Source organism: Electrophorus electricus, chromosome 19, assembly GCF_041902795.1.
Source record: "Electrophorus electricus isolate QZ-2024a chromosome 19, ASM4190279v1, whole genome shotgun sequence".
Taxonomy (NCBI): domain Eukaryota; kingdom Metazoa; phylum Chordata; class Actinopteri; order Gymnotiformes; family Gymnotidae; genus Electrophorus; species Electrophorus electricus.
The window spans coordinates 13,795,419-13,805,915 of NC_137515.1; the positions used below are offsets into that span (position 1 = coordinate 13,795,419).

Sequence of the window (10,497 nt, forward strand, 5' to 3'; positions counted from 1 at the left end):
AATTTGGTCAACCAGACTGTAGACTGAGAAAGGGGTTGAGGTGCTCTACAGGGCATCGGAACACCGACAGGAGCTGCACCAACATCCATCCTTCAGGGCACCACATCCACGAACAGGAGCTACATCAACTTCCACAGGTTTCAGTATATAACATCTGGTTGACCAGATAATAACCTTAAACGTGACCCTTCCGACATTCAGATTGAAAACCTACTGAAACTGGATGTTGATCTGTTATGGGCACAATATGATCATTATGATGATTAAATTTATCATTTTAAAGCGGTTTCTTGCCAATATTTGCTCCAGGAGAAAAGTTGTTTTGAAAGTTACCACCTGTGTTTTGTCCTGTGCTCCTTTCATGTCCCTTAAAAAGTATGGCAATTTGATTGGTAAGGCTGTAGATACAGGTAGGCCTGAGCCAGAAAGGCTTCAGCTTATAGGCCTGTTGCAGTGACCACTGACTGAACCTTCTGTACCTCAGCGTGCTTAAGGCTGCCTCTTAAAGTGAGATTCAATCTAAATATTCCAACATGCATGTGCAAATAGAAAATCACTTTGCTGCTGAGTATTTGAGTATTAAGATGTTTTTGGAAAGACAAAGATATTGAATTTCTCTCTCAAATTGCAATGTTTAAAAGCCATCTATAAAGGTTTTTTATCACATTTATGTGGGGGAAAAAAATCTATATATTTTATTAGTCTAAATCTCAAAATCTAAGTAATAGATAGGACTTATTTAAAAAGCCTCATACATTCTAAAATAGCTAGTGTGTATGATGACCATCACAATGAGTGATTTCAAAGTGACAAATCTTGTAGCCAGTCACAGGCTTGATTATATATTTTGTACTTGTAGTGTTTTTGAACATGAATTATCCATGAAGAACAGCATGACATTTTAGCATTCTTACATATTTATTTATCTTACAGTGGCTGAAGTACCAGTGATGCATTAAATGGCACAGGAAACATTTTAAATCCAAACAGTTTCTCTTCTTTCCATAGCTGACTCATATCTTGATTGCCATTTTGTTGCAAACCAAAAAGCTGTATATACATGTTTTGATATTGAATGGCATATATACATTTTATTTTTTCTCCCAAATATTGTCAGAACAAAACAAGATGAATTCCCAGAATGTAAAAATTCATAGACTGCAGTATAACACAAACATGCAGTATACAGTACATTGCTTGTCAACACTCCCCAGTTGGAAACAATGCTTGTGTGATGGAATGCTTCATATTAGAAGCCTACATGATTAGCCCATGTACTCTTTTCACTGTTGGCACAATAATGCATTCATCTTGTACAGGCCAAAGTACCAGGTGGAATGGTTTGGTAATAACGATCTGTTACACATCCCTGATCAAAAAGCTCACATGACAACAAAAGTGTAGGAAGATTTCTCTAGAAGATTTCTTAAGAAGTCTGTTTGCTTAAAGAAAATCCTAAACAGAGGCCTACATTTTCATCTAGTTGGCTCCATTAAGTGTCAGACATGACCACCTTCAAATGGTGGAAGCAAAGCCCAGTCAAACTCTCGGCCCTTCCCAATCACTTACGCTATTTGTCATTTTTTCAGAATGTTGATACTCATTTTACTTTTTCCTCTTACGACTAAGAAGTAAACAAAAACACATTATTTGTGGGCAATGCATGGCTGAAAAGTATATAGAGTTGAAAGTATATAGAGTTAGGGCAGGTTGTGTGCACGAGGTTGGGAGGTTGGAGTAAGGCAGTCGGGGGTGGTAAGAGAGTGGGGGAATAGCTTTAGGCTGTGGTGTTTGTTACATAAACCCTCCCCTCAGGGTTCAGTAAAAATCACCGTCACACCAAAGTCCTCCTTGTAGATGTCCCAGGTCTTAGACTTATGAGGGTTGTCCAGCTCCTCCCTTGATAGATACAGCCTGCGTAGACAGGAAAACATCAAGAAGAAAGAAAAACAAAGTCCCATACAACAAACAACTGATCGATGATAGAGACCAGGCAGTAATCCAGCTCACTAATAACAATAACAGGACTTATTGCTTGACACAAGCCTCACCTGTTGTTTTCTATGAATGAAGTATTGAACCAAAAATAAAATGGACAGTCCTCATATCCCTTTGGTAGACCCTGGACATCGAGAAAAGACAAATGCTTGTTAGCCCCTTTCCCCATCGGTTTGAGTTTTTAGTTGAATGAAAGCCTCCCTTTGCCATGACAACAGGAGGCAACTTACTGAGCTGGATTCGAACATGACCTTCACATCCCCACAAACCACTGGACCTTCCAATAAACTGATCACCACTGCATTGTTCCCCGCATCTGGGAATAACTGGTATAATATAGGAGCAGAAAACAAAATACAAATGGCTGCTGCAGGGTAAACAAAAAGCAACATAAAGGAACATATGAAATATGCAAACACCTGACAATTTGATGAAGACTCACAAAACGTGTTTTGCAAGTAGGACAACCACTACTGGTTAGAAACATGATCATATTGTCCTTTGGAGTAATGGAAATAACGACTGCCCAGGATATCCAGAGCATTTTTTTTTTCCCCCCCTAAATACCAACTATTTACGGGTTGTGCTTACTGTGCATTTCTCCTGTTTGGGACAGATGCATTGGAATACCCGCTCCTTCTTCACGATGATCTGCACCTTCAGGTCACTGCCATTACCCTTTCCTACACCTGCACAGAGAACATCACAACACACATGAGCACGGACTCAAATCTCAGACACACTCAGGCATGACAGCACAGCGAGACGTGTAGCGTTTCCTTGCCGATACCTGCAACGGAGTGAATACGGAAGCTCTTTATTTTCAGGCTCTTGGGTGGGGGCAGCTGACGGCTGTACTTGTTCTTCATCATCTCGTAGTAGCCAACATATCTGCTCTGTAGTTGCAAGGAGACAAGCACTCAGGAGAGACAGAGAGAGAGAGAGAGAGAGAGAGAGAGAGAGAGAGAGAGAGAGAGAGAGAGACAGAGACAGACAGACTCGAACACACTCACGCTCATACCCACGCCATACATAGTTAAAATACACAGGTTCTAAAAATGTGTGTAATAGATATGAAATTATATCAGGGTATTTGGTTATCTGTGTGTTAAATGAAGTGCGGCAAAGATTATAATGTTTTTTTTTTAACTTATATAGGACTACCTCACAGGCAACACTGATGAGCACATTTACTTATTTATTTAAAGAACGGTGCGACTCACTTGCGATGGAGTTTCAACGCCCTGAAACTTGGAGCTCATGCTTTTGTCTGTACGGCGCTCGCCGAAGTAGTCCAGGCTGTCCTGCAGAACAAATGGCGGTGAAACGGAAAAGTAAAGCATCGGCCTCGACCCTCCGCGCACACAGTTCTGTACTGAGCTCTACAGAGGTGCAGTACCTGTGCACTCTCAAACTGATCGCTGTCAATCAACCACGTGCACACCATTGTCCCTGTACGGCCTATCACAGCAGAAACAGAGCGCAGGTCTCAACCTACAGTCACTTTTAATGCATGCTCTCAACCCCTGACTGTGAATACAACATTATTTGAGAATTAGAGAACAGCTACAGACTGATTGTACAATTCCAGTGCAAAACAGCAGTGTAACCTTTCCCCCCTTTGCAGTGGATGGCAATGACGTTGTGCGAGTCTGCGGCCATCCACTCCCTCACGCTGGCTGTGTATCTCAGCATGTCCCTGAGAAGCATCAACAAGCCCTCAGCACAGACAAGGCAGAGGGCAGAGTCATATGAGGCAAAAGCACTGCTCATTACTCACTCAAGTGATGGCACATTATGGTCATCAATCATCACGCGTTCCACTCTGTAATGGAAGAACTTTGGATCATAGCCTTTTTCACCTGAAATGAGACCAGCCTTAGGTTCATTATGCATAGCTTAGTAAGATATGTGCACAGGACAGCAGTAGAACCCACTTACTGCAGAGATTGTAAACCTTGTAGTGATCCGGATGCTTTGTGTCCAGGAATCTGGCAACTTCCTAGAATTGAGGCAAACCGTGGCACCATCACATGATCATTTGTTAAAAAATTTAAAATTTTGCATAAGAAAATATGATGATTTTCTTCACAGTGTTGCAGTCAATGAATTCTTCCACAATGTTACATTCAATTTTGCTTACTCTGATGGGATTCCTGTAGAGTGCCTGCTTCCCAGATGAAGGGAAGGACATGGCGATAACTCTGTCTGCAAAGAGAAACCCTTCCTAACCACTAGGGCACAAAAGCATAAAAGGCCTTATTATAAAACAAGTACAGAAATAAATTTGTCACTCCAACCTGTCACATATGTCAGATCCAGATCAAACCCATCCTTCTGGTACCGTCGTTTGTTCTCCGATACCTGTGTGATATGGAAGATGCCAAAATGAGCATGTGCAGAAAAGCGATGGATTTCACTGCAAACACAGCTCAGGTCAGGAATAAGAAAGAAGCTCAGTGCCCATCAGACCACACACCATTCTTCTGGTGGCCTTCTCCAACTGCTGCTTCTGGGAGGCCAGACGAAAGATGCGCACCAGGATAACTATTCGCAGAGATCTCAGGAACGTCACTAGCCTATTGGTGGCATCCAGAGTGTGACACATTCATTAAAATGCACAACTTCTATACAGCAAAACATGTAAGTGTCAGCCAACACAATTTCCCAGATACCCATGAATTTAGAAAAAGAATGTGAAGCACAAGCCATGAGCAGATACAATATTTACTGTTATGACTGAAATGAGAATAGGTGAGTCACTGGATTATCCGACACAGAATACAGTAAAAGGAAAACACAAACATTTCAAAAGAAACAGGCAGTAATGTTTGGATATTATAAGAAAATGAATCTTTAAATTGCACCTGGGAATATGGGTCCCTCCTGAGAGGTCAGAGAATGTATAGAACATAGTGACAGTCAGAGTGATGATCACGATGAATGCATCCACCACATTCAGTTTGGAACTGAAATACTCCTTGAACCTGAAACATGGCAGAGAAAGGCAGAGGAAAAGACCCATTAACACTGTGTGGTTTCCAGTGTCTTAAAGCCAGATTCACCAACCTCAGTCCATAGAACCTCCACAACACAACCTTAGCAGGCATATCAATCTTACACTGTGACTTAAACAGAATTTTGGAGAATGGATTTTCGGAAAAATGTGCATTGAATTTAAATGGTTTTGTTCAAACTGTGAGTCACTCCAGGCACAGAGGAAATATCTGTCACAACAGTACTTCCTGCCACAACTAAACACAAGACTCATCAAAAAGGCAGTGTAGACACAAAACAGTGTGATGGAGACCGTGCACCCCCAAGGAGAGGGTAGTGTGATGAAGGCACTAAGAAAACCCAGGTTGAAAGCTAGTTATGGGCGCTGCCCTGGGCTGTTACTAGATGCAGCATTTGAACTAGATGGCTAGCTCCCACCTATCTAGCAGGTTAGTTTTATGTTACTACGATCATCCTCTGCTTCTCCCACTAACCCTTCCACATAGATCCGCAGTAGAACATCAATGAGGAAGAAGAAGGAGATGACCAAAGAGATAGCTTCCAAAGTGGCTCCCACGTTCCCACGGCCATCAGCCGTCAGCGATAGATCGGCGATGACCAGGCCGATGTCCACTATGATGAGCACCAGGCCAAATACGCTGGACAGGACAGAGGCATGTCAGCTAGCCACTGGTTTTTTAAACAAGAAATGTCTTTTATGAACAACAGCTAAAATGGTTGTGTTCAACAACATTTATATCACTGTAGTACAACAGTGGGCATATTCAAATAATAAAGCTTACCTGCTAAATTGTTTAAGCTTACAGTGACAGGATATTAAAACTCACCGAAAACCAAAAGACATCACAAAAGGAGCTATACTTTTTCTAATGCGACTGCAAGGCAAACAGAAAACAGTTAGCAAAAAATGACAGAATCTCACTATTACCTTTGTTTTATTCCATTTTTCTTTGGTGAGCTACTTAAAAGGCTCTTACTAGTACATGGTGTCTGGTTCCGCCTTTTCCTCCTTGCCATCATCAATTCGGACTTGAGCCTCTTCCATCACTCTATTCCTAACAGACAGACAGAGAGAGACAGAGACTGTCACATTCACTCTCTCTCTCTCTTCATTCATCTTATATTCCTTGCAACAGTACCAGCGAAGACCATCAGCCAGTCTAGCGATCAATGGTGCTGAAACTCCACAGTAGGTGTAATTAAGTATCGTATAAAGTTTGTTATACCCTGGTCTAAACGTCAAAAATCAAATCACTCACCCACCAGTTTTACTTTTTTTTTTTTGCTTTCCATTGACTGGAAACAAATTGCAGAAACAAACTGATTTAAAAGGATAGTCAATTTGGGAATATGGCACAAAATAAATAAATGTATAAAAATAAATAATCCAATAAATAGAATTATTTATAACAACATAATCTAAATCAATTTAAGTTTAAATTTAAAAAATGACAGAACTATCGCTGGATGTGACGTTGGTTTATAACGGAAGGAAAATCAGATACCTACTTATGCGAGATGTATGGAAACAAAACCTAATTTTATTCTGATTTTATTCTAAAGGCTGAAGTTAAAGGTCATAAGCGTAACGTCTGGTTAAAGGTCATAAGCGTTATTTAGTTTAAAGTCATTTGAATGAATGTTATTCACTCACCCATTAACTTCTTTGGAATCCATCCCAGGGTTAAAATGCACAGATGACATTTTTAAGAGATTTAAATTATTATTATTTTTGTCTCCTATTCCACGAGAAGAAAAGCACCTGTTACCCGTAAAATGTAATATAAATGGTTTTAGTTAGACTTAACATATCATTTTTGATGAACGAATTGCTGATGAAAAGAAACTGAAGTGAGCTGTAATCCCAAACCACCAGCATCATAAAGTTTAACAAAACACAAACAAACATCCAGCTCATCAGGTTCTTAAACTTCAGACACTCATTTACCTTAATATGTTGTCAAAGCGCTCCAGATGGCTGTTTCAAGTACTCGGAAATGCTGAGATTTGGGCCTAGGGTAAGTAAAATTTTATAAACATATATTCTTATGTTTTCATTCATTACATTACACTACAGGATGGTCTCATTCAAAGCTCAGATGATAACTATAGACAATAAAATATATTCTTGCTAAAGATTTAGGCTTTAGATCGCACTCAAATGCCTTAATAAACAGTTTTAAAGTATAATTCCTAATCCTTGAAATTTTAGGCAAACCAGATGGATACAAACCAGATGGAATCCGCGGAAACTTTTCCTTCCTTTGGTTTATTTGCAGTCCCTCTATTTTCTGTTCCCCCCCAAAAAATAAAGTTATCTTTCCCAAACCACGCATTCCTCAGTACTTTGTTTTCGTACTACTTTAGTTCATAATTTTCTTAACGACTTTCTGACTGTCTCGTGACATGGGAATACCAAGGAAAAAGGTTCAAAGGTTCATTGCGGTATTTTTCTTCCGTCCATCCACACTTATCCGCCCATTCTCTGCTAACGTAGCGGATTTTTAAACTTCCTGATTCACCAACCCCCCCACTGTCAAACAAGACCGATGCGCAGTGGTCGCGATAGGTGTCAAATTCTCCATATGGGGTTAGCAACATTTAGTAAAACTGGATTAAACTCAAATCTAAATGTGTTGGTTCACGGCAAAATAACCAGAATTCGTAGCGTGCGCAGATCATGTCATGAAAAACACTAATTTATGTACGTCCATCCTTCCATTGCCATCGGGTAATTACAATTGAATTATTTTTGCCATCTGAAGTGCAAAAACATGACGATATGTGTTCTGACATAAGGAACTTTTTTTTTTTTTTTTCAGGAAAAGCACCGTCCTTGAAGGAATGCAAGGAATGGAATATTTTCTCTGCTTTAATGTAAACCATGCGGAACAAACTGCTCCTATAAATAATACAAATAAAAACGTAGAACGCTTTTGAACCCGAGCTCCCAGTCTGCAGAACACGCCGTTCGGAGGAAATAAAGCTAGTTGTGTGCATGTTTCCAACAATCCGTTTTGTTTTCTTTTACAGCTGGACTCAACTACGTCCAGGTTACTAAAACGTGGTTAAAGCCCTGGTGTATTTTCTTGCAAAAATTTATTTTTTGCTTCTGAGGTCATGTCAGCATTAATACCCTTTCTACTGATGTCTTTTGGGATTGCGTCATCAGATATCTCGGTAGGCGATGCTTCTTTTAAAGTTGTCTTTCAAAAATGTAAACATATCGATTAGAAAATGACACATGTAATCCTTGTTTTGTCCAATTGAGGCAGAGGATGAATGTCGTTTCGAGTTGTCAGAGCTGAGAGCAAGAATACAGAAACTTGATTACAAGTTTATAATGGGAGAATGGCAGATGGCACATTTGCGCGCTCACCGACGTTCCACATTGGTTCCAAAATTTGAACCACCGGCGAGCAAAAACAAGACTACCGAACCTGTACTGACACTGCCGAGTACCGGTGGAAACTTGCTCGTTCACGACAGAGGTGATCTGGGCCCCCGTGCTCAAAGTACACAGTTTCAAAAGGCTGCATGTATAGGGGAAAAAATAATATGGGTTGTGTTATTATTATCCTCTCCAGATTGTTCTGAGCTATTCGACAGATTAAGAGCAGAAAGTGGGTTCTATAGGATCAAACCCAAACAAGCCCTTGAGCCTTTCTTAGTATACTGCGACATGGAAGATGGAGGAGGCTGGACAGTTGTGCAGAAACGTCGCAACGGGAAAGTGGATTTCCACAGGTAACATTCGCTTAAGACATGCCTATTTGTAGTTAAGGGAGTAAGTTTAGCTACGACTTTGATATTGTGGAGAATGCTCGTACAGACGTAGTGTGAAAAAATTGTAAGGCTATAATTTAATTGTTTTGAACTTGAAACTACTCAAACAACATAAGGTAGAACTGTTCAGCAACAACTATAATGCTTGTTTTATTTTCAGAGACTGGGAAGATTATAAGAATGGATTTGGTCATTTCAAATTAAGTAAAGATGAGTTTTGGCTGGGCAATGATCATATTCACACCTTGCTGAGTCAGGGTAGGCTGCTGTTTGTTAATCTAAACTTTTTTAACTGAATAGTGCCATATGTAGAAACAATTAAGGTTGTTTTTATATTTACTGAAGGTGAAAATGTGATGAAGATTGATTTGTTGGACTGGAACGGTGAAAAATCTTATGCAGTATATGACAAGTTCAGAGTGGCCAGTGAAAAAGTATGTTTTCATACCTATGTCATCATTCTCTCATAAAAAAAGCCCAAATATTTGGGTGTTTTCAATCCCATATCTACTGTGTCCAATCCAACTTTAACAGTTCTTATACATTTACCCTGCTATAACTTTAAACGTGTACCTCCTTTACCTCTGACCATGGAACCCCACCCCTTCAGGACAAGTACAGGCTGCACTTTGGGATGTACAGTGGCCGGGCTGGGGATGCTCTTTCCGGTGGGAGCAGCATGGTGGAGCAGTGGTCGGCCTCCCACAGTGGCATGCAGTTCAGCACCAGGGACGAGGATAACGACCGCTACCTGCAGGGAAGCTGTGCCGAGGAGAACAAGGGAGGCTGGTGGTTCAACAGGTGAGGCCCCCACAAAACACAAAAACTGCACAGCAAGCCTTTTATTCCAGGATTTCTGCACACGTGCATCTCGGCTCTTTCGGCAGGTGCCATGCTGCCAACCTGAATGGCCGCTTTTATCGAGGGGGAAATTACACAGCCAGATATGATAATGGAGTGGTGTGGGGCACTTGGCGAGGGCTCTGGTACTCGCTCAGACACACGACCATGAAGGTGAGGCCCATGACTTTTATGGACAGCCTGGGCAGCGGAGCAGGACCGGGAGACTAGACGCCAACCAAGGGTATCATTGCTTTCTTTCATCATGGGGGACCTGATAGGGGACTCCAAGCTGCAACAGTATGTTCTATGAATAATTAGCAAAAGAGCAGATTTGAAAAGATAAATCTCAACATAACCTTCAGTCAAATGTTCTTTTGGGTCATTAAAAAAACATTTACTAATATTCAGTAGGAAGTTCCTTCTTGAAGCATGTGATGTTATCAAGCATACATTACTAACACATATTTAATCTTTATTGTGCATGAAAGTAAACAAGCATCCAAACTCTGCTGTCTGAAGTATATTTTATGATGAGTTAATAATCTCAGATAATCTCCAACAAAGAAGATAATCTGCATCTGATATTTTTTAACCCATGGGCCATTTCATTACACTTAGAGTGAGAGGAGAATCACAATAAAGTAAATGGAAATATATGTATTGTCAAAAAGACAAAAAAAAAAAAAAAAACTACTATAAAACTTCTGACATACAGTGAGGATTTGAGAACTAAAATAATAAGGTCAGTGCTTCATGCTGCTAATAGGTGAATTCATCATTATTTAGTAAACATTTGGGAAGACAAGTGTTAAGATAGATGTTGACCTGTTACCTGCATCAATACATAACCAT

The 10,497-nt window shown here is 40.3% G+C and overlaps 2 protein-coding genes across 4 annotated transcripts; one reads left to right on the plus strand and one right to left on the minus strand.

The window, feature by feature from the left end:
* Nucleotides 1–829: 829 nt before the first annotated feature.
* On the minus strand, nucleotides 830–7,324 carry tpte (transmembrane phosphatase with tensin homology). Of its 3 annotated transcripts, XM_027016142.3 has the most exons (20): nucleotides 7,250–7,321; nucleotides 6,965–7,029; nucleotides 6,671–6,778; nucleotides 5,994–6,071; nucleotides 5,844–5,891; nucleotides 5,490–5,654; nucleotides 4,866–4,985; nucleotides 4,478–4,577; nucleotides 4,299–4,362; nucleotides 4,142–4,206; nucleotides 3,940–4,000; nucleotides 3,779–3,860; nucleotides 3,609–3,697; nucleotides 3,398–3,459; nucleotides 3,222–3,302; nucleotides 2,789–2,894; nucleotides 2,590–2,687; nucleotides 2,229–2,324; nucleotides 2,052–2,122; nucleotides 830–1,914 (listed from the first exon to the last, which is right to left on the minus strand). In XM_027016142.3, the coding sequence occupies exons 3-20, from the start codon at nucleotides 6,718–6,720 to the stop codon at nucleotides 1,812–1,814; spliced, it is 1,539 nt and encodes a 512-aa protein (XP_026871943.2). In that variant the 5' UTR covers nucleotides 6,721–6,778; nucleotides 6,965–7,029; nucleotides 7,250–7,321; the 3' UTR covers nucleotides 830–1,811. The 3 variants fall into 3 exon arrangements, with proteins under 3 accessions (XP_026871943.2, XP_081558648.1, XP_081558647.1); XM_081702522.1 differs by lacking the exon at nucleotides 6,671–6,778 and having other exon boundaries at nucleotides 7,250–7,324; XM_081702521.1 differs by lacking the exons at nucleotides 6,965–7,029; nucleotides 7,250–7,321 and adding an exon at nucleotides 6,276–6,312 and having other exon boundaries at nucleotides 6,671–6,780.
* Nucleotides 6,919–10,149, plus strand: fgl1b (fibrinogen like 1B). The gene is made up of 8 exons (XM_027016141.3): nucleotides 6,919–7,034; nucleotides 8,050–8,196; nucleotides 8,288–8,507; nucleotides 8,604–8,763; nucleotides 8,963–9,060; nucleotides 9,148–9,236; nucleotides 9,413–9,603; nucleotides 9,690–10,149. The coding sequence occupies exons 2-8, from the start codon at nucleotides 8,137–8,139 to the stop codon at nucleotides 9,871–9,873; spliced, it is 1,002 nt and encodes a 333-aa protein (XP_026871942.2). The 5' UTR covers nucleotides 6,919–7,034; nucleotides 8,050–8,136; the 3' UTR covers nucleotides 9,874–10,149.
* The last annotated feature ends 348 nt before the right edge of the window (nucleotides 10,150–10,497 follow it).

Coding starts and splice junctions, on each gene's coding strand:
- tpte (XM_027016142.3), bottom strand. CDS start 6,720: ATGTCATCTGTGCATTTTAACCCTGGGATGGATTCCAAAGAAGTTAAT. Junction 4,001..4,141: donor TCTACAGGAATCCCATCAGA/GTAAGCAAAATT, acceptor CCTCAATTCTAG/GAAGTTGCCAGATTCCTGGA. Junction 3,460..3,608: donor CCACTGCAAAGGGGGGAAAG/GTTACACTGCTG, acceptor CTGCTGTGATAG/GCCGTACAGGGACAATGGTG.
- fgl1b (XM_027016141.3), top strand. CDS start 8,137: ATGTCAGCATTAATACCCTTTCTACTGATGTCTTTTGGGATTGCGTCA. Junction 9,237..9,412: donor TCAGAGTGGCCAGTGAAAAA/GTATGTTTTCAT, acceptor CCACCCCTTCAG/GACAAGTACAGGCTGCACTT. Junction 9,604..9,689: donor GGAGGCTGGTGGTTCAACAG/GTGAGGCCCCCA, acceptor CTCTTTCGGCAG/GTGCCATGCTGCCAACCTGA.